The sequence below is a fragment of the Ursus arctos genome, unplaced genomic scaffold (assembly GCF_023065955.2).
Source record: "Ursus arctos isolate Adak ecotype North America unplaced genomic scaffold, UrsArc2.0 scaffold_13, whole genome shotgun sequence".
NCBI classification, from domain to species: domain Eukaryota; kingdom Metazoa; phylum Chordata; class Mammalia; order Carnivora; family Ursidae; genus Ursus; species Ursus arctos.
This window is the reverse complement of record NW_026622797.1, coordinates 26,687,640-26,711,187: the sequence shown is the minus strand read 5'-3', so window position 1 is coordinate 26,711,187 and position 23,548 is coordinate 26,687,640. Positions and strand designations below refer to the sequence as shown.

Sequence of the window (23,548 nt, the reverse complement as noted above, 5' to 3'; positions counted from 1 at the left end):
AGCCCTGTTCTTGCTATGACAGTCATAAAGTTCTTCTTAAAGTTCAATAACCTCACCAGGATAGGTCTTCCTCTTGTTTTTATTACATTTTCCTAGACCGAGCATGTGCTTATGATGCGCAAGTCCAGACCGTCGTTATCACTTGTTCAATTACTATCAGTGAGCCATAGGGTATTCACCTCTACGTAACATTTTTGTTTTCCATCTCTTCCCTTAGCTCTGCCCACTTGCTTAAAAATTTTCCCCTTGTCTTGGAATCTTTTCTTTGACTGCTTGCTTTCTCCCCTTCCTTCCTCCCTCCCTTTCTCCCTTCCTTCCCTTCCTTCTTTTTCCTTCCTTCCTTCCTTCCTTCCTTCCTTCCTTCCTTCCTTCCTTCCTTCCTCCCTCCCTCCCTCCCTCCCTCCCTCCCTCCCTTCCTTCCTTCCTTCCTTCCTTCCTTCCTTCCTTCCTTCTTTCCAATTTACCATTAGAGATCATGTTGTGTATGGACTCAAACTATTAACAATTATCTGTCTGAATTTTTCTCCTATTTCCATGAGAAAGTTTTTCAGGAACTTTTCACTTGCATGTGTGTGTTTGTTTGTCTTTCTTCCTTCCAGTAATAATGGAGAGGTGCTATTCCAGATTCTATGGGACTATTACTTTTTGAACAGGGCCAGCTATTTATTGAATATTAGGCAAATGGGTATAGGAGTGAGGGTATGTCACACATCTGCTCTCCAAATCATATTATTCCCTTTGCTGGAGAGCCTGCCCACCCACACATTTGGGAACTGCAGGAGGCTGATGTGCCATAAGACACATCAGCAAGGTCATGGTCCCCCTAGTCCCAGCCATCATCACTTCCCCTCCCTCCTGCACCCACCCCACCGGGATGACTGGGCCTCTACAGTGAATGTGTCACTTGAACATGATTTCTCTTTCAGCTCCTCCTTCTCTGACATTCTGTGGCACCAAACTGGGGCTCATGGGGACATTTCCTCCATTTCTGGTGGCAGAAATCCTTAGATTGCACATTTTTAGGTTGTTAGGTAAGCCTCTTAATCCTGTGACATTTATTCTTGTGAAATTATTTTCTACCGTTGGAGTTTAAGAAGGTATAGATTTGCTTTCAGATTGTGCAATTGTTTTCCTTCAGATTTCATGGTATTTGGCTTGGACGCTGCATAGCTTGTGGCTTGGGGTTTGGCCATTTCCTCTGTTTCCTCGAACATGGGCACCATCTATATGTTTTGCGTTCTTTCTTGCTTGCAATGAGTTTTGAGGGACAGGTGGAATGTGAAAATGTCCATTCGCCACTATCTTTAATAGGAAGAACTAGTGGTACAGAATTCTGCACTCAGTTTCACTTAAAAATGTCTGTAATTCCAATTAAGTTTAGATATTTCAGAGATGATGGATTTCCTTGTTTTCTCAGGCACAGAATAACATTTTGACCAACAGCTTTTCCCCCACTTAAGTAACTTTCCCTCACCTCAGCACCCAATGCGTCTGTCTTCACCAAGAAACAGTTTTCTAATTTGATCTGACAGAACATTCCAAGAAAATTTAGCAAGGAATATCTAAAACTTTTATTTTCCCCACTTAGTACAATAGATGGTTTGTCTTTGCACAGTTACTAGGTGTCTGAGTCTTGTGCTTATAAATCAGGCAAAAGGACCAACTTACATGAAATACTGCACAGTATAAGTAACTTCAGCTCCTTGTAGGCCCTCTGGTGGACTCCACTGGAGAATATTCCTCATGTTTATGGATAAGAAGGTGATATTCGTAGGCTGGGGTAAACCACCAGAGATGCAGAGAACTGAAAAAGGAGTAGAGAAGAATCAAGGTCTTAACGGAGAAAAAGAAAAACATAACCCGTGTGGTAGACGGTGTTCAGACATGGCCCAACTAACCACACTTTCCAGTACGGACGTCCTATTTCCTCCTAAACCTGAGCTGACCTGATGACATTTCAACCAACAGAATGTGGCAGAAGTAACTCTGGGACTAGGTCTTAAGAAGGTCTGGCAGTTTCTCCTTTTGCCTTTTTGAAAGTCCTGAGCTGCCAGTTAAAAGCCGGGCCACTCTGTTGGAGAAATCACAAGAGGCCACGCAAAGAGGGAAATGTTCAGTTGTCCTAGCAGAGCCCAGCCTTCCAACAGGAGGCTGGAATGAAGCCACTTGTGGACACTCCAGCCGCATCTGCCATGGACTGAAGCTGCATGAGAGACTCCAAATGAGACCAGCGGAAGAACCATCCAGCTGAGCCCCAGTTAACCCTCAGACTTGTGAGAAAAGTTAAATGATTGTTTTAAACCATTTTGGGGGTAGTCTGTTAGTGCACCAGCTTATAAATAAAACAGTCCTCTTATTAGATACAGAAATAAAATGTAAGATAAATGACCCTGAAAGTCTCAAGTTTTAGAGACTGGTGTTAGGGTTAGCTTTACTAAAATATGTTTTAAAGCAATAATTAGAAAAGAAACCAGTGAAGGAAGACAGCATATTTAATTAAATGCTGATATGTTCACATAACTGTGCTCTAAGAAAACTATATCCTAGAGGATTAATCTGTAGAAATCCTCTCTATAGAAATGATAAAGAATTGAGACACTACCAACAAATTAGAAAAGGATAAAAGGAAAGTGGAGGACTGTTTCTTATAAAAGAAAACACGGATGATCCTTGAATTAAAATAAATTTTAAAAATCATTGGTAACATGTAAGAATCAAAATGTTAACTTAAAATATTGGAGAGACCACAAAGTCCTGGGTTATAAGCAATCAGATTTTATGAAGAACATATCTCATCATAAATACACATATTTTAGTCAATGAACTTGGAAAATAACAAATTTTGATACTGCAAACCAAACTTAGGAAATGAAATTTAGCTAAGTCACCAAAGACTGGTCTAATTTTAACTACAGTCCTGTAATTCTTGTGTAAATTGGCTGGGGCTAGTGTCAGAGAAAGAAATTAATTTTATCCTTGGGGTAATCCTTGGCTAAGATTAGCTCTATACAATGTATTGTAATTCCACAAACCAAATGAAAAGACAGAAAAAAATTCTTTGCTTTAGAATTAAACTTTGTAATGCAACCCTAATTCTAAGCCAAAATAAACTCTTTAACATGCAGCACAGTAACCAAAATATAGGTGGTTGAGTGTGTGTTTGGGTGTGTGTGCGTACGCTGTATTTGTAATGGCTCCTACTTTTAACCTTGATCATTTTTTTTAATACCTCAGTTTTATTTTTAAGAAGAAAGTTAAGTACTCAAGGAGAAGCACTATCAGCTGATCAGTGTGTGGGTATGTGTCTGGTAGAGGCAGAGAGATCTCAAAAAGACACAGCCTGACTTTGATTTCTATCCTTCTAACTCCTAGAACCATCACATATCAACTGGTATTGGTCTTTTTTTGGGAGATCATATGCCATGTGTAATTATCAGTGATTTAATACTGCTCTGTGCTATCAATAGGTTCTGATTTTTAATGAGAGCTTTGAGGATGAAACTGAGAACATGGGGGAGGCAGTGCCATGAAGCATCGTGTTTTCCAACCCTTTAAAAGTGAGGAACACTTTTAACATAAAAAGTTCCTAGGGTCTTTTCAGATCTAAAACCTGTGTTTCTCCATGTTTATATGACATGTGCATGTGAAGAGTGGTTAGCATCTTGTAAGAGTGAAGATTAAAGTAGACTGTGTATTATAATCTCATAGATGGAAGATATTATCAAAACATGGCTCCATAGAACTAACGATAAGAAATTAGAATATTCCAGTGTGTGGCAACAAGTTTGGAGATATAAAACACAAGTTATGTGAGATATTATAGTCCAGACATATGTGCCAGTGTTTAATCTCTATAAATCTTTATCTTCAACAGTTCTGATTTCTGCTCATTTTTAAAAATATTTTATTTATTTATTTATTTATTTATTTATTTATTTGAGAAACAGAAAGACAGCATGATATTGTGTTCAGTGGGAAGGAATAGAGGGGGAGGGAGAGAGAGGAGGGGAAAGAATTTCAAGCTTACTCCGCACTGAAGGTGGAGCCTGATGGGGGTGGGGGCTCTATCTCAAGAGCCTGAGATCATGACCTGGGCTGAAACAAAGGGTTAGGTTGCTTAACCAACTGAGCCACCGAGGTTGCCCTTCTGCTTATCTTTTAATATAAGTAAACAGTTGACAGAATTCTCAAGATGCTTAAAACATACCCAAAACAGTTTTAAGAAATGACATGGAATAAAAAAAAATGGATTGCTCATTTCAGGTTAATGTAATTTAATTTTCTTGGTCATTGTTAGGAGGAAATACAGTAATTTTGCTATTCTGAAATGAACCATGCTCCGGAATGTGCTGTCAATCATTAATGTTCATTGGTTCAACAAACATCTTGATTCATGTTTTATAATTGTTTAAATAATCCCCTAGAAATGCCAAGTCAATTATCAAAATAGGTTAAAGAAAATTAATAGTGTGACAATAACACTAAAACGTTAAACAATTTTTTCCTCACGTCATTCTATTTTTTGAAAAGAAGATATATTTCACTGGAAATGTTATGAAATGCACATGCCTTCCTTTGCAAGTCTACGTTACGGGTAAATCATATGTATCACCACATTTTGGGTAGCCAGCCATCAAGATTTAGTTGAAGTGAGGCCAATGGCTAGTATATAATGAAAACTGTAGCTAACATTTATTGAATCCTTACCATGCAGCCGACACAATTCTATGTGCTTTATACAACCAAATCATACAATTCCCATAACAGCCCTATGGAGGGTACCATTATCATCGCCATTATGCAGATGAGGAAACTGAGACACAGAAGTGTCACAAGTTCACACAGCTAGAAAGTGGAGGAGTTGGGTTCAGAACCTACACTGTTAACCTCCTCACTCACCTGCTACCCTTGCAAACTAATCCTTACCTGAATTTAAACAAAGACGAGACTGATGAGAAAACACATATTATCCTAGGTATTCATATATAGAATCATTTAAGTATTAATAAATATTAGATATTGATGTCATCAGTACATCTCTTCAGATCCCACCATACCCTGTAGTAAGAAATCCTTTTCCTTTTCCTCTCAGATTATTTCCTTTTGGCCCATATCTGATCCTGGAGAATGCACGCAGAACTCTATTTCTGCTTTGACACAATCCTCACACAATGTGTGTTGACTAGAAAAACAGGGATTTTTAGAAGGGTGTGTTTGAGTCTATTCTGGTGTCTTTTTAGTTGCTGAGTAGATGCCTTCTATCAATTTGAAACCATAGCAAAACTTAGAGATGAACTTTTGCCTTGGCCTTGGGCTTTAGCTCTTTGTCTCCTATACAAAATACACTACAGTCAATTCCACTTATATCGATGAGAAACATCAGCTCAAGAGTCATGTTATTTATCCATTCAACTAATATTCGTTAGGTGCTATTATCAGTGGAATTGTGCCGTCCCCAAAAAGATATATTGACGTTCTAAACCCTAGTACCTCAAAATGTTTCCTTATTTGGAAGTAGGGTTGTTGCAAGCATAAATAGTTAAGATGAGATCATACCGGAGTAGAGAGGACTTCTAATCCAATGTGACTGGAGTCCTTTTAAGAAGATGGCCAGATGAAGACACAGTGACACAGGAAAAATGTTACTTGAAAATGGGGGACTGGATTCCCTACAAGCCAAGGAATGCCTGGGACTCCCAGAAGTTGGAAGAAGCAAGGAAGGAACTTCTTCTAGAGGCTTCAGAGGGAGCACGGCCCTGCCAACACCTTGATTTTGTACTTCTAACCTCCAGAACTATAAGAAAATAAATTTTTGTTGTTTTAAGCCACTTAGCCTGTGGTACTTTGTGAAGGCAGCTGCAGGAAATGAAGTCAGTGCTACTATGTAGATATCTGATGGTGAATACAGATGGGTTCCTGCCTTTCTGGAGTTCCCAGGCTAGCAGGAAGAGGGACACCATTAACAAGTAAAAAAAGAAACAAACATGTGCTTATAAGTTTGGTGATTAGGCTATGAAAGGGAATAAGGTTGGAGCAGAGGGCCACAGTACCTACTCACATAGGGTCTTAAGAGTCAGCTTGGGGTGGGAGGGCAATGTTCCAGGCAAAGACCCCTGAGATGGAAAAAAAAATCTCATCCAAAAAGACATTTCCTTAGAACTGTCAAACTGTGTTTGGAAAAAAAAAAAAAGTGAGGAAGAGGAGAGTGGCCAAGAAGAAATTGAAAAAATATGTAGAGCTGGAGTGGCCATCTCTATAGGCCCTTGGGAAGGTATCAGGATTCCATTTGAAATTCTGTGGGAAAGTACTGAAACCCTTTAAATAGGGCATGCCATGAGCCTATTTATATTTCATATAGATTAATTCATTACTGAGGGGAGAAAGATTGAATGGGGGCAGGACTAGAACTGGAGAGACCAGCAAGACCATAATTATAATAGTCTTAGTGAGGAAGGATGGGCTTGAACCCCGATGCTGGCTGTGGACATGGAGGTGGGTGGGCAGCTCCCAGTTCCGTTTTCAAAGTAGAAACAACAGGGCCTCCTGATGAGGGAGAGCTGCAAGGGTCTTAGCAACAGAATTCCTATGCTTTGAAAGCTAACAGATGAGGATTTATCAAGGAATACTTGCCCTTTTATCTGTTTTGATGATGCAAAGGAGTAATAACAAATAGAACTAGCACTTTTTTTTTTAAGGAGAAGAACTAGCACACTTAGACAAAGAATTGATAACTAGTATTTACTCGTGGTTTTTAAATCTTTGTGAAGTTCTTAGGCACTGTGTTTCAAGTTTGGAAAACATAAAGGAAGACACTCCTGAGTAAACATTCAAATTGAGATAAGTCATTTTTCTAACGTGCCCAGACTGATAAGATAATTTATTCAACACCGAAGTGAAACTATGTCCCACCCACATTGATGTCAGGAGTCAAGTGCCAGCTTATGAGTAACAAAAGCATTTTTGTTCATATAGATTTATGGCCTCTAAGTATAGCTCTGATTCTCTGATGGTCCATCCATTTCACATCCTACACTATAGAGCTGTTGGATTGGCACACAGTTTTATTTCTGGGAGTGCTGTGGGATTAGGACTTTAGTTTGGAACGCAAGATTCTTCATGGTGTGGTCTGAACTTTGCTTTTGCAATTCTGCCAAATGCACCATGTTCACTAGCCAAATTACCAGCAATTTCCTAACTTGCTCCACTGTTCTGTGCCTCTACAATTTTGGTGCCCTCCTCCTAGAGCATTTTTTGGAACTAAAAGGCCCCTCATTCCTCCATGTAATGAAGATTGGCTTGGACCAATTTAATGACATGATGATGATGTGATGTTATGTAGGGTATGCATGGTCTCCACTAAAGGGGAGTGGGGTGGGGTGGGCATTCTTGATGACAGTCATCTGGGTAAGAGGCTGGTCTTTGAAGAGAAAATGGAACTCAGCAGACCTCAAAAAGGGGTGGGAACTCTGGGCTTCTTTTGAACTTTCCTGAGCAGGTATGGACTTTGGGCAACGGAGGGATACTTAATGGTGCCCCTTGAATTGCAGCTATTTAAGAAGGTCTCTGCCTTATCAAAGCTGTGAGAGGTCAGCAAGGAGGTGTCTACCTAATGAACTTCCAAGTAATGATTGGTTAGCTCTATCCGTAAGCCACATCCTTTAGATTTGTGTCTGCTCTCAGTGTTTATTTTCCTTTTGTAATATCTTGACCTTCGGGGAAGTTTTCTAGCCTAGACTCATCTATGTTATACACCATAAGGAGAAAGTCCTGTCTATATTCTTGGGTCCTTCTGGTAGGAAGAGAATAGATAAATGACATTTGAAATGGGCAAATCTATGACAACTTCATTGATGGAATGTTATAGAATGTGGCTACTACATTTGTGCCAAGAGTTACCTTGCATAAATACAGATCTCCAGGTGTAGCGAAATGGTATGCAACATTTTCCTAGTGGCCTCAAAGCTAATACTACATCCTCTAAGAAATGTTGCACTTTTAATTATATGCTTGACCATCAAAGATATTTCCATTTCATTATACTGTGGGAAAAGCTCATGTACAATTTAGTGCTTAACGTACACCCATAAAAAGTGTGAGGTTTTTAGAGTGACTCACGAAGGGTCAGGGTAATCAGTCTTGTGGTGACTCAAACCTCTGTCTTTGGGGTGCTGAGGAATTTGATTTTCCTGTTATGGACCGTATGTTCATCCACCAGTGAGGAAAACAACCAGGCTGCAAGAGGCTCAACAGTCAAATGTGTCCACCTCTGGTGACTTCCCCTTTGGGGCCACTCAAGTTTCTCAAGCTCACGACTAACTAGGGAACCTTGGCATAGAGGAAACCCTGCCCAGCCTTACCCAGAGAATGTCTCCAACCCCCAGCCCCCAGCCCCCTCTGAAGCTAGAACAGAGTTAAGGAATCACCAGGTTCTAAGCCGTTTGACATTGGACTCCATGTCTTATAGTCTTTGAATCCCCAGCACCTGGCAAATAAATGCTTTTGAACTGAACTAACCAGGGGCTGGTGGGGCTCACATAAGTCATGGAGGCAGGGCAGGATCCAGATTCACAGAAGGACTGAATGGGGGTGGGAACCGCCTGAACTGCCAAATCTTGGTATCTTGAAACCACCTTGGCCAACTTACATTGTACACGGGGGACTAACAGTCAAAAGACACTCAACAGATGCTTTTTAATGAAGGAACAGTAGCCCACACACGGCAAGTGGCTGCTACACATTGCAGTGTCTTTTGAAATAGGAAAATACCTGAATATGCTTGTATCAGTTCTTTATTGTGGGGAGTGAGGTTAAAAGAGTTAACAAACAGCACCAGAGGGTGATGAACCCATTTCAGAGGGCATGAGCTGTACATAACGTGTCCTAACCACCAAACGAAAGCCAAACGGTATTGCTGCCTTCAGACAGATTTTCTTGGGTCTTGTCTAACTTCATCGTGCTGAAAGGAAAAAGAGATTTTCTTTTGTCTCAAGTTGTAAACTAGTTCTCTTGAAAAATATTAACTCCTCTTTCTCCTCTCTTCTCTAATTACATATCAAGGACCCTTAAAAACTAGTCATTTAAAATCAGCCCTTAAAATATGATCCTGGAACTATTTACCTCAGAAAGGATACCCAGCTGTGTTCTATGAAGGAGAGAGCATGGGTTGGGGTTAACATGAGTTCCTATAAACTTGATGGTCTCTCCCGAACCACATGTCCACGGTTATTTCTCTACTCTCTCTTGGCCCACTCATTGTTGTCTGTGCGCTGCCTCGATGTTCTCTCTGATAATACTGTACCTCACACAGGGCCGCCACCTGGCCTCGCTCACTGGCTTCTAGTAATTGTTTATGTGAGTAGGTCAGAGAGAAGCTCTAAGAACAAGAGTTCCAGAGCCACACTGGAGCCCACTCCCTCCCTGTTCTACCACTTACCAGCCATGTGCACTCAAGTCAGTTACTTAACCTCCACACCTCAATCTCCTCTTTGTAAAATAAAACAATACTATGTGCTTCGTAGGATGGATGGGATGATTAAATAAGATTTTTTACGTAGACCTCCTGGAACAGTGCCTGCCACAAAAAAAGCGCTCAATCATTATTCATTTAGTGTTGTCCTCCTTAGTTACTACTCTTACTTTACAGGTGAATTGATAACACCCCAGAGAAGCTGCATGACTTGGCCGTGGTTATTCAGCCATTTGGCGGATACTTGACTGAGACCAACCGTTCTGACCAAGACAGGGCTCCTATAGTAGGATACTCACCTACCGCCTTTAGGAAATGGTCTTAAGAACAGTGTTGTGGGAAGAAGGGATTGTATGATCATTATAAATTTTGCATGTGATAGATGATTGCTTCGAAGGAGAGACAGAAGAAACTCAATGAGGAAAATCCAAGTATATCTTCTTCATTGAAGCTTACCCTGGTGGAACTGTACATAGTCACGTCATTCATTCAACATAGTTACTGGGCACCTACTGTTTGCTAGAAATAGAAACTAATAGGCACTAGGGGGCAGCAGAAGCCAGAAACCCACAGAAGGCTCTGTTCTCATGGAGTCAGCAGAGGTTGTCTGAATCTGGGACACAGTCCATCAATAGTACGCTTTCCCTGCCAGGAATGTGAACATTTATGTGGATGAGTGATGCATGAGTCATACAGAAAAAAGCAGTGCTATTTCTTTATAGCCACACCTCAACAAATAAATTTATGTGCTTAAACATGTTTTTGACTATTACCATTGGTACCTAGTAGCAAGCAAGACCTTAAAGTCCAGACTACTTTTTAAAAGAAATATATTGATGTTTACCCATCAAGGAGGCTGTGCATCTTCCGTGTAGTTTCCAGGGGAGGGTTTATAATTATTCCTATGGTACTGCTCAGCTCATGGCATTTGGGGCATGTTTCCTTTCAGCTGTAATTGTTTTCAGAGGTAGCTCATAAACATGCAAGAAATTCCATCTCATTTTTTTTTTTTATAGTCACACCTTGCTTTTGCCCAATGGTAGCCTGATTTTCCAGCTTGATTACCCAAGTTTATTGGAAATGGCTTGGAATGCTTTTGAAAATTAAATCATATCTCCAAGATGAAGGTTTGCCACTTAATGGGCTATTCTGACCAACATGGACAGGCTCTACTTGGAACTCTGTAAAAAGGAGGTTAAAAAATACTTTGTGGTGAGATTTTTTGCATCACCTTCTAAAAGGCCTATTTTGAAGATGTCGTTATTAAGTTGTATATGTCAGCCCCATGGTTAGAAAACCAGTTGTACTACTTTATGTCATCTCTTATATAAATGTCTTCCTTTCCCTTTTAGAAATTAGCTTTTTGTGGAAAGAACTTGATTTTCTCTACATTTTGTGATCTCTAAAGTATCTTGATTTGTAATAATGAACATCATAGTAACTGTGAAGAAGTAGATTCGAATGTGGGTTGGGAGCCTGTAGTACTTGATAACTTGCCTTGGAAAGGAAAAGATGAAAGTAAGAAGAGAGAAAGACAATTATCATATGGTTTCACTCATTAATAGAACATAAGAAACAGCAGGAAGATCAGTAGGAGAAGGAAGGGAAGGATGAAGGGGGGGTAAACAGAAGGTGGAATGAACCACGAGAGACTATGGACTCTGGGAAACAAACTGAGGGCTTCAGAGGGGAGGGGCGTGGGGGACTGGGATAGGCCGGTGATGGGTATTAAGGAGGGCACATATTACATGGAGCACTGGGTGTTATACGCAAATAATGAATCATGGGACATTACATCAAAAACTAAGGATATACTGTATGGTGACTAACATAACATAATAAAAATTATTATTAAAAAAAGAAGAAAAGAGTTAAGGGCAACCCATTTGGGACCACTAAGGTACTGAAAAGAATAGCTGTTGGGAATTCCAAGTTCAATTAACAAGTATTAGTTAAATATCATCTATTTTTCAAATCATTTTCACAACTAGTACTTCTTTATCCTCACAGGAGCAAAGCCATTCTTTTATTCGTATTTCTATCACTTGAAATTTTCAGAGAGAAAGTCAGCAAGACAAAAATGTGAGAAAGTGATTAATAGAAAAAGTCAGAGAGTTTTAAAAATAATTATTTAGTGGAAAGTAACTCAGAAGTAATTATTTAGTGGTGATTTTAGTGGCAGCATGTGGGACTTCTTGTTCATTGTTGACTGGGATTTTGAGGTAAATGAGGTTGATGGTGTGGTCACCGTTGTAATCTCAGATTTTTCAGTTGAACAAGACCAAAATGGAAGTGTACAGTAGCCATCAGAAACACTGTCAGAAAGGTAAACATGTTTTCAGTAGGCCAGCTCTCCTCTATAGTGACAAGTAGGTGCTGTGATGTTTTTGTGGGTGACCAGGACTACGATCAGACCTCTTTGGGGTTGAACTGTGCCTGGATGACGTTGTGTAACTATATGCAATAAAATGAACAGAAGTCCCGCATGCTGCGTGGGCCACACTGAAGATCAGCTCTTTTAGGTCCTTAACTGACACAAAGATGGAAAAAAGCCCAGGTCATGAGAAAAGCAGAGCAACAATGAAGAGGCCACCCACAAAGAGAAGTCAAGGGCACTGCTGCACTGACAGCCTTGGAACTTCTCCAGGGACAACTGAGAGAATGGATCAATTAAGACATTCCCTTTGCTCTTGCTCACTAAAGCCAACAGAGCCTTCAAAGGGCTGTGTTGATTAAGGAAGTGGGAAATAGCACCTAGGACACCAGCCCTATCTTGCAAAACCACAGCTGTAACAATTGTGCCTTTTGATAACCGTGTGTGGTTTGATTCGGTATTGCAAAGAGCCACAGACCACAGTGACTTGAGGCTGCCAATGACCGTGAAGTCAGGCTATCCTGTGGCTGCTAAGCTCCTTACTCCTGCCCATGTTTTGTTTTCTGATGTGTAGTTATATAAGAAAGAATTGTAGGTGAGAAAGGGAATATTAACTACTTGGTAACCTATAGATAGACTACGCTTAGGGCAGGATATAGCTTCGCAGGTATACCCTAGACTGCAGTTTCCGTTCCAAGCCACTGCACTAAAGTCAGTATCACAATAAAGTGAGCCAAATGCATTTTTTGGTTTCCCAGTGAATACGAAAGTTATGTTTACACTATACTGTTGTCTACAAAATGTGCAACAGCATTATGTCTAAGAAAACAATGTACAGGGGCGCCTGGGTGGCACAGCGGTTAAGCGTCTGCCTTCGGCTCAGGGCGTGATCCCGGCGTTATGGGATCGAGACCCACACCAGGCTCCTCTGCTATGAGCCTGCTTCTTCCTCTCCCACTCCCCCTGCTTGTGTTCCCTCTCTCGCTGGCTGTCTCTATCTCTGTCGAATAAATAAATAAAATCTTAAAAAAAAGAAAACAATGTACATAACTTAATTAAAAGATACTTTATTGCTAAAAAATATTAACCATCATCTGAGCTAACCATCACTCAGCAAGTCAGAACCACTGATCAAAGATCACCAATAACCATAACAAATGTACAAACAGCCCTTAAATTTGTGTGGAACCAGAAAACGCCCCGAATCGCCAAGGAATTATTGAAAAGGAAAAACAAAGCTGTGGGTATCACATTGCCGGATTTCAAGCTATACTACAAAGCTGTGATCACAAAGACAGCATGGTATTGGCACAAAAACAGACACATAGACCAATGGAACAGAATAGAGAGCCCAGAAATGGACCCTCGGCTCTTTGGGCAACTAACTTTTGACGAAGCAGGAAAAAATATCCAGTGGAAAAAAGACAGTCTCTTCAATAAATGGTGCTGGGAAAATTGGACAGCTATATGCAAAAGAATGAAACTTGACCACTGTCTCACACCATACACAAAGATAAACTCCAAATGGATGAAAGACCTCGATGTGAGACAGGAATCCATCAAAATCATGGAGGAGAACACAGGCTGCAACCTCTTTGACATCGGCCACAGCAACTTTTTTCATGACACATCTCCAAAGGCAAGAGAAACAAAAGAAAAAGTGAACTTGTGGGACTTTCTCAAGATAAAAAGCTTCTGCACAGCCAAGGAAATAGTCAAAAAAACTAAGAGGCAGCCCACGGAATGGGAGAAGATATTTGCAAATGATGCTACAGATAAAAGACTGGTATCCAAGATCTACTCAATACACGAGAAACAAATAAATCAAAAAAATGGGCAGAAGATATGAACAGACACTTTTCCAATGAGGATGTACAAAGGGCTAACAGACACATGGAAAAATGTTCAAAATCATTAGCCATCAGGGAAATTCAAATCAAAACTACCTTGAGATACCACCTTACACCAGTTAGAATGGCAAAAATGGACAAGGCAGGAAACAACAAATGTTGGAGAGGATGTGGAGAAAGGGGAACCCTCTTACACTGTTGGCGGGAATGCAAGTTGATATAGCCACTTTGGAAAACAGTGTGGAGGTCCCTTAGAAAGTTAAAAATTGAGCTACCCTATGATCCAGCAATTGCACTACTGGGTATTTACCCCAAAAATACAGACGTAGTGAAGAGAAGGGCCATATGCACCCCAATGTTCATAGCAGCATTGTCCACAATAGCTAAATCATGGAAGGAGCCGAGATGCCCTTCAACAGATGACTGGATTAAGAAGATGTGGCCCATATATACAATGGAATATTACTCAGAACGATTACCCCGATTACCCAACATTTGCTGCAAAATGGACGGGACTGGAGGAGATTATGCTAAGTGAAATAAGTCAAGCAGAGAAAAACAATTATCATATGGTTTCACTCATTTATGGAACAGAAGAAATGCAGGAAGATCGGTAGCAGAAGGAAGGGAAGAATGAAGGGGGGTAAACAGAAGGGGGAATGAAGCTTGAGAGACTGTGGACTCTGGGAAACAAACTGAGGGCTTCAGAGGGGAGGGAGGTGGGGGACTGGGATAGGCCGATGATGGGTATTAAGGAGGGCACATATTGCATGGCACTGGGTGTCATATGCAAACAATGAATCATGGAACACTACATCAAAAACTAAGGATATACTGTATGGTGACTAACATAACATAATAAAAAATTATTATTAAAAAATAATAATGAAAAAGTTTGAAATATTGTTGGAATCATCAAATGTGATACAGAGATACAAAGTGAGCAAATGCTGCCGGGGACCTACCTGCTGGAGGCATGCTTGCCACAAATCTTCACTTTGTGAAAAATGCCATATCGACAAAGTGCAATAAGATGAGGTATGCCTGTATTTTCCTGCTAATATTTGAAATGCAAAAGAGCTGAGTTTATGTTGAATTATAATTGTTTTACATAATACGGATGATAGCCTACCTGTAACTATTTATTAAATTTATGTTTTTCCTAAAAGCATTGGAAGTATTGGTTCATAAGCAAGACATTTACTTTGACAGCTCACTGCTTATATAATGCAACTTTTCTCCTTCAATAGGGAGAATGTGAAGTGATATATATAAAATTTTATATATGTCTAATATATATATATGTGTGTGTGTGTATATATATATATATATATATATATATATATATATATATGCCAGCAACTCTTATGAGTCTCAATTTAGAGGACCCTTTTTAGAGGAAGCCCTGCCTGCCTTCTAGATTTAATTGGTTACCTTGTTCTCTGCTGTTAAAGAACTGTGATTTTCTCAATTCTGGCATTTTTACTTTAACGTCATTACCTGTCTGTGACTAAAAGCTCTGTGAAGAAAGAGACCTTGTTTTCATGTTCACCTCAATGCCTACAACTGTTCCTGAGAGATATGAACGAATGACACTGGATGAATGAAAAGTGCTCAAATCATATTGTGTCAGGTTTATTTTAACTTCCGAAAACTCAAAATGGATAAGGTTATTCTTCTTGGTTAAGTCTGACCACATCGAATACCTTATTCCCCTAAGTTATTTGCTCCTGAACTGCATGTGATATTCTATTTTACACTTAGGAATTACGAGCTAATTTTTACAATAACAAAGTAGAGCCTTTAGTAGATAATTTAGTGGACTTTTTGCAATACATATATTTTAATCTAAAATGGAGGAGGAGGGCTGGCTTGGAATCAGATGGATAGTTAGCCTTAACTGTGAAAATGGTCCTTGCTGGTGCAAGAGTGAGGATTTTGCAGTGAAAGCGCCCCTCGGAGAAGCTGAGGCAGGAGGTAGGGGTCCGAGGACAGTGAGCCTCTCTGCTGAAAAAATTTACACTGCACTGTCTTGATTACACACCACTGATGGCTCCCCACCTCTTTTATTGAGCTAGAATTGACCTATATTAGTTTTAGGCTTACAAAATAGCAATTCCATATTTGAATGTATTACCAAATGGTGTCTCTCTCTTACGTTCATGTTATGGAAAGTACAAGAGAAGACCTCATCTCTGCCCTCAACATTCTCAGGAGAGACTTTCAGGCAGGACGCTTCTATGAAGGTTGCCCTTTGGCAGAGGACATAGACTATGAACATGCCGAGGAGGAGCGCCACTGCGTGGGGCTGAGAAGGTAGCTTTTCTGCACGTTAGAAGCCAAGCTCATGGATCCTGCCCTAGGAGCCTGTGAGGGTATGGCAGGTACTTAGGAATCCAGTTGTGCCTCCCCAAAAGAAGTATGTTGAAATCCTCACCCCCGGTACCTCATAAAGTAACCTTAATTAGGTGTAGGGTCTTTAGAGAGGTAATCAGTTAAAAAGAGGTGATTAGGGTGGGCCTAATCCAATGTGACTGGTATCCTTATAAAAGGGGGAAATTTGGACACAAAGAGAGACGTGCACAGAGGGAAGATTGTGTGAAGAGACAGGGACAGCTCCATGCGAAGGCAGAGAATTGGAATGACGATCAGCAAGCCAAGGGGTGCCAAGGATTTCAGCAACCACCGGAAGCTAGGAGAGACGCACGGCACAGATGTTCCCTCACAGCCCTCAGGGGGAGTCAGCCCTGCCCACATCGGAATTTCAGGCTTCTAGCTTCCAGAACTGTGAGAGAATACATTTACGCTATTTTAAGCTACTCAGTTTGTGGTACTTTGTTACGGCAGTTTCAGAAAACTAATACAAGAGGTATATTTTGTTTGCTTGCATCTTTCCTCAAAAATGAACCCAGCGTTTACTGAGGAGAACGACGAATGCTTGAAGGGCTGCCGACTCTCCAGAAAGTAAAGATGAGGGGATTGATGCAAGAGGCAAAAGATCTGCAAAGTTGAGAGGGAGAAAAATTAAATGGAGGAAATAATGTAAGCACATGTTTTAACTAGGACAATGCAGTTGCCAAAAAAACCTCATACCACCAAAATACAAATGCAACTGTATGGGATGGAACTTTGAGGAGGCTGGATGAAAAGCATACATGTTGAGAATCAGGAAGTCTGAGGACAACTTACTGACAAGTCCGTAGCGGAAAAAGTATGCCAGTTCTCTGTGACTGGAGGCAGAGCCGGCCTCCGAGAAAGCAGCGCATGAGGGGACTGTGGCAGCTGTATGGTGTGCAATATGGTGTGCAATATGGTGTGCAATACGGTGACCACCACAGTCAAAAAACAGAACTAGAGTTGAATAGATAATCAGGAAAATTTTTTCTTTCCAGAAAAGAGTATCCTTAATTGCATCACAGACACAAGTTCTAGATCAAACACTATGCCATACTTCCATCTTCTATCCTTTGAGAAGCAAACAGAAAGAAAACTACCTCCACGAAGTGAAATTTTCTTCATATGAAAGCCTGAGTTGAAATGAGGGTTCAGAGTCTGTGTCTCCTAGGAGAGGACAACAAAGAAAAGGAGGGCAGCTTTCAGGTATCAGGAAACCTATGTTCACTAAGAACCTGATGCTGAATCATTAGGACATTAAGGACAAACACGCCAGGCGTGTTTGCAATGTTAGTAGACCAGCCGTCTCCTCATGACCTACAGGGAGGCAGCTTGGAAACTTGCAGACAAACTGGAACACACACATGCTAGAAAGACCAGGAGAGAGGCTGGCATGACGTAACTGGAAGGTGGTTGGCTGAGAGGGGAAAAGACACAGATGGTGCCTTCGGTTATCTGTACGGCCTGTTGTGCATGGCTTCAGCAGCATAGGGTGAGGGCCAACTATGGGTGAAGATGCAAGGGAGTGAGACCTTAGCTCTTTACATGGAAGGACATTTTCACAGTTGGAAGTCTGTAGTAACAGGACATCCTGCTTGGGTGCCAGGCAGTGAGTGTCCCATGATGACAGGTGCTCAAACAGCAGAGAGGTAATGATCTGGAAGTAATGCTGTGGAGAAGATTCATATGAGGAGCTGTTGAATGGGACTTTAATAATGTCCTGTCAACCCCAGGTTTCTATATCCAAAGGAATTCTGAAAACTAAAGTAGAGGATTTAATTTTAATATCTCCAGCTGGCAATTTTTTCCCTAAAGTTTTCTTGTTCTCCAATTTTATAAGTAATTGATGTATCTTGGAATTGATGATAATGATTTAATTCATTTTTCTGGTATCAGTTTTTGTGCCAAACAAACATAAATATGGACCAAGAAAATTCAGAATGTTTTCAAAATATCACACTCATAGCATAAGTGTAATGTTAATAAGATGGATAAAATGATGCTACTCCTTAAAATATATGCTACTTTAAGCTGCAGCTGATTCCCAGATGTCTATTTTTTAAAATCATCATGGAGATAAAGGTGTCAATGATACCTGGTAAAATTGTACAAAGAAGAAAAAGATGCAAATAGAAAATCATTTTTAAAAAACATCATGTGTGTAAAGGTGCTTTTAAGCAAAAACCCGCAAATTTACTGCGTAATATTTTGTGAAAAGTACTATGCCAAGGACTAACAAAGGCAACACATAGATATAGGGGCACCTGGGTGGCTCAGTCGGCTAGCGTCTGACTCTTGATTTCGGCTCAGGTCATGATCTCAGGCTCATGGAATCAAGCCCCACGTCAAGCCCTGGGTTCAGTGCAGAGTCAGCTTGTCCCTCTGCTCCCCCCACCCCGTCTCTGCTCCCGTGTTCTCTTCCTCGAAAATAAATTTAAAAATCTTAAAAAATATATATTATAAAAAATAATTAATGTTTTATGTTGAAATGCTTATCTAACATATTCATTTTATAACACAAACAATTCCATCTACCCATTCCTTTGTCCAAAGTTTATGCTTAAATGGGAAATATGTGTCCCACCTATGGCTCTACCAGTCAGAGCCGTACCAAAGGTACACTCAGAGAACTGTCAGTCGCTCCTCCGCCCTACCACGTTGTTCCTATACCACACCACCTCGCAGAGATAACAAATCTCCTTCGTTATTCTCTGATACTGAATACTGCCTTTCCCAGATTTGTTTTAGAGGTAGCTCAATAAAGAGTTACAGGCAGTAGGTACACACATTCTGGAGTGAGGCTGGCAATCCTACACCACATGCTGGGATCTGGGATACGTGATGCTCTTTAGACAGGCTGGGGACGCGCCTCGAGCTGAGAAATGTGGAAGCCATGCAAATGTACAAGAAATGACCTTATGTCTTCCCCCAAAGTAACAGTAACTACACAATGAAAATCCCTGCAGACACCACCTTACCCAAGCGATCAAGGTTAACGTTCCCACAAACAGGACATACTGATATCATAAATCCTTTGCTATGATGCACTGAGAAAGACAACATAATTTGCTCTAAAGGAACAACCTCACTCTCATCGTGAAGAAACATCACACGACCAATGGAGGACATTCTAAGAAGAGATGACACTCCAAAGTGTCAAGGACAGGAAAGCAAGAACAGGCTGAGGAATTGTCATAGATTGGAGGAGACGAAGGAGACAAGACAGCAAAAGGTAAAGTGGGATTCTGGAACAGAAAAAGAGCCTTAGTGGAAAAATGGTTGAAATCCGAGCAAGGTCTATAGTTTGGTGAGTCTATTATACCAACGTTAATGTCCTGGTTCTGAACAATGTACAATGGTTATGTAAGATGTTAAACCTGGGAGAAACCAGCTAAGGGATTTACAGAAAGCCTACGGTTTCTGAAACTTTTTTGTAAGCGTCAAATTATTTCAAAATTAAAAGTTAAAAAAATAATGAAGGGAACTTAATAAGACCACTGGAACCATCTGTGTGTGTACAAATAACTTCTCAGTGAAATAGAATACCCAAAAGCTGCTGTGTTGATATCAAAGAACAGAGACTTCAACACATACCTTCACCATGTTAATTATAGCAAATTAGTTCTAATAAGCATAGATGTAGTAGTGATATTTACGCTGTATTCTAAAAGCTCCAAAAGTAAAGCTAAGCTCATTTGTTCCTAGACATGCTTAATAAACTCCATATTCTTTTCCTTCTTTGGGGATCTTGGGCAGATCCCCTTGAGGGAGGCTTATTAGAGGTGAGATGTCAAGTCTGAGCAGGAGTTAGAATTGTGGGTTAGGGATAGGGGGGTAGGAACAGTGTAGCGCAAGGAACTACAAGTATGAAGTCTCTGAGATGAAAAATGGTTTGGCTTGCTCTAGGCACTGGAAAAAGGACAGTATAGCAGGAAGTAAGTGGTGTGAGGTAAGGCTGAGAGACAGGAAGGAGTGGTCCACACAAAACCTTGTAGGCGAGTTCAGAATTATTCTACAGCAATGGATACCTCTGAAAGGCTTGAGGAGAGGAGAACATGACCTTGGGAAGTCATCTTCTCCCTCTCTCTCTTATCGGCTTCAGATGCTTGTTTATACGATGCTGACCACAGCTCCTTATCTTCACTGAAGAGTAAGCATGGGAATGGGCCAACAGGGCAGATTTTGATATGCAACAAGGATAAACTCGCTGGTGAAACTCTGTCCCTGGAGAGTTTAGAGAGTGAAAATGAATGTGGGTGTCATGCCTGCCTTGAGGGAAAATCACGGATATTCTGAATTCTGTTAAAAGCTTGCCTGAAATTAAATATCAATTTAATTTTTAACTTTTTAAAATTTAATCATTTAACTTTCCTAAAATGTTGATGCTATGTTGAGTTTTTTTTTTTTGTCTTTGAATGGTTGGTTTATATAGCCTGATCCAAATACTGAGTTGGGTGACTGAATATTTGTGCTAAAACGTTCAAAAAATTTAAGTATTTCCCTACCCAAGAGTGGCAATGTCATCTAACCCACAGCCCACACTGTTTAGTAGATATTGTGGCTGACCCATCAGGATAGAAATCACTCTCTATTAAGAGGTAAGTATGGTATCCAGGTAGCTTCTAACCTGGTTTTTCCAGCAGTCCTTAGGGTGCCTGAAGACCCAGAAGAAAACAGCAATGCTTTTAGAAGAGCTAAGAAAGTACCTGGGTCTTGTGGATCAGAAAAGAGTCTTCTGGGTTTTTTTTCCCCCTCAAATTTTGCTTTAATGCCAACAATATTACTACCTTCTAATGTCAGCCCCACAACCCAATTATGGAGCAAGCTTTATTTCTCTCTTTGATTAAATATAGAAACAAGAAAATTCATGTCTGTTAGTTGAAGACTCAATATCTAAGTCAGGAGTAGTCTCTTTCCGTTCAGCATATGTAGGAAATAGCTATAAAATAATGTAATATAAAATCATATAATAATATATTATAAATATATTTATGAATACAAAATAAAATAAAATGACTATACTTTTTGAGAAATGCAGGATTTTGAAGAGAAACATTTTTGGGGTATAATATCTATTGTTTAAAAATCTCTCCAACATCGATATGCACACTTCTTAACTTTTGTAACTCTATTGAACTTATTATTACTGTGTTTTTCCTTTTTTATTTTAAAAAATTCTTGTATTATGTTCAATTAGCCAGCATATAGTACATCATTAGTTTTTGATGTAGTGTTCAATGATTCATTAGTTGCATATAACACCCAGTGCTCATCACCACATGTGCCCCCCTTATTACCCATCACCTGCTTACGCCATCTCCCTACCCACCTCCCTTCTGTAACCCTCAGTTTAGTTCCCAGAGTCCAGAGTCTTTCATGGTTTGTCTCCCTTTCTGATTTCTTCCTATTGAAGTGTAGTTGACACCCCATGTTACATTAGTTTCAGGTGTACAACATAGCGATCCCACAAGTATAAGTATGCTATGCTCACATGTATAACTACTATCACAGTACAACACTATTATAATAACACTGACTATATTCGCTGTGCTGTACCTTTTATCCCCATGACTTATTCATTCCATAACTGCAAGCCTGGATCTCACACTCTCCTTCACTCATTTTGCCCATTTCCCACTATTTTCCCTCTGGCAACCATCAGTTTGGTCTCACTATTTATGGGTCTGTTTCTGCTTTTCGTTTGTTTATTCATTTGTTTTCTTTTTTAGATTCCACACATGGGTGAAATCATATGGTACTTGCCTTTTTCTGCCTGACTTATTTCACTTAGTTTAATACTCTCTAGGTCCACCCATGTTTTTGCAAATGGCAAAATCCCATTCTTTTCTATGGTTGAGACATATTCTGTAGGTGGTGTGTGCATGGGTAATGCATCTTGTTTATCCGTTCATCTATCATGGACAGTGGGGTTGCTTCCATAATAACTGTATCAAACTTAAATAATGGGGCGCCTGGGTGGCTCAGTCGTTAAGCGTCTGCCTTGGGCTCAGGGTGTGATCCCCGCGTTCTGGGATTGAGCCCCACATCAGGCTCCTCCGCTGGGAGCCTGCTTCTTCCTCTCCCACTTCCCCTGCTTGTGTTCCCTCTCTCGCTGGCTGCCTCTATCTTTGTCAAATAAATAAATAAAATCTTTAAAAAAAAACTTAAATAACTTTTTCTTAGACTACTAAGAACAGTGCACATTCGAGGGCAACTTTCTTTCTGCATTCACTGCTGTTCAGCTCTGGGTTAAAAGGCATAAAAGCCCGAACCACGTCCCTACAAAGTACAATATTTGGGAAGTTTTGCTGATTTTAGTTTTTCAAAAAATCCCTGATATCTTGCTTTCAAAAAAAAAAAATCTTTTCTCATATGCCAGAAATGCAGAAGAAAAAAAGAAATCAGGTTAATGAATCATCCTGGCTTACTGGATTCCAGTTGGTAGAATTTAAACTTAAAAACACAGCAAAGCACATTTCAGTTACCTTATATCCTAAATCAGTTAAAAGTTTTGTTATTTCCAAAAAATCAAAGAGCACATATCTGTACATGGTCGTAACTGCAAAGGAGAAACAATGACGTGCTCAAGAGAGCCAATCTTATTTTAGAAACGCTGCCTCTGTCTAGACCCTGTTCTTTCCAAGCAGACCCTTCCCGGGAGTCGGTATTTTCTAGAAGGCGCAACGGTCACTGCCAGCCCAGGGTTGGTCCTTGTTGAAGGGCGGCGGGTACGGGCGGGCGCCTGCGCACGGTCACTGCCGCCAACCTCAAGTTCCGAGCTGCGGGTTCCACTCAGAGCCACCACTGTCACACTTCCTCCACCTCACTGCACCCCCGGCAACGGGAAGAGTGAAACTCTCAGTCCTGCAAACTTGTCGCCGCAGCAGGCGCGCGCGAGGCGGCGGTGAGTTTCTCCCAGGGCTCCTGGCGCCCACCCCCGCGCCTCCCGCTCCGCGCGCGTGAACGCGACACCCGCGGGCTGACGGACCTGGGCGGCGCTCGGCCGTCGGCGGGCCGGGCCCGGTCACGTCCCCGTCCCGCACCCGCCTACCTGCGCGTCCCGACGGCGCGGCCGCCAGCAGCAGCAGCAGGGGCAGCAGCAGCCGCAGGGCACGGCGGCCGGGCGCCCGGACCCCTCTGGCCGCCGCTCCCGCCGGGGGTCGGCGGGCCCACATGGGCGACGGGGCCGGGTCACATCTCGGCGGGCGGCCCGCAGCGACCCGCCCCCTCGAGCCGCTGCCTTCCTCGGATCCCTGGGCCCTCGGCTGGCGCGGCGCGCGGCGCTGTCTGCGGCCGGAGCCCAGGGAGGCGGTACCCCGGCTGTGCCCCACCCGCGTCCCGCCGCAGCCCGGCTGGCTGCCAGCGCGAGGGGAGGGACCCCGCGATTTCTGGCCCCCAGCCACGCAGTTCCGAGAGTCTGAACGAGTTTCCACGGCCCCGACCTGCCAGGTCACTGGTGTAGGT

The 23,548-nt window shown here is 41.4% G+C and overlaps 1 protein-coding gene across 2 annotated transcripts in view; it reads right to left on the bottom strand.

Annotated features, from left to right (window-relative positions):
- The window catches only part of IL20RA (interleukin 20 receptor subunit alpha), a 34,929-nt gene extending 11,602 nt beyond the window's left edge, over nucleotides 1–23,327 (bottom strand). For both annotated transcript variants that reach the window (XM_057311017.1, XM_026504884.4), the window contains exons 1-2: nucleotides 23,136–23,327; nucleotides 1,669–1,804 (exon numbers count right to left, since the gene is read on the bottom strand). In XM_057311017.1, coding sequence (XP_057167000.1) covers nucleotides 1,669–1,804; nucleotides 23,136–23,259 — 260 coding nt within the window. In that variant the 5' untranslated portion in view covers nucleotides 23,260–23,327. The remainder of the gene's footprint in view (nucleotides 1–1,668; nucleotides 1,805–23,135) is intronic.
- Between the last annotated feature and the right edge of the window lie 221 nt (nucleotides 23,328–23,548).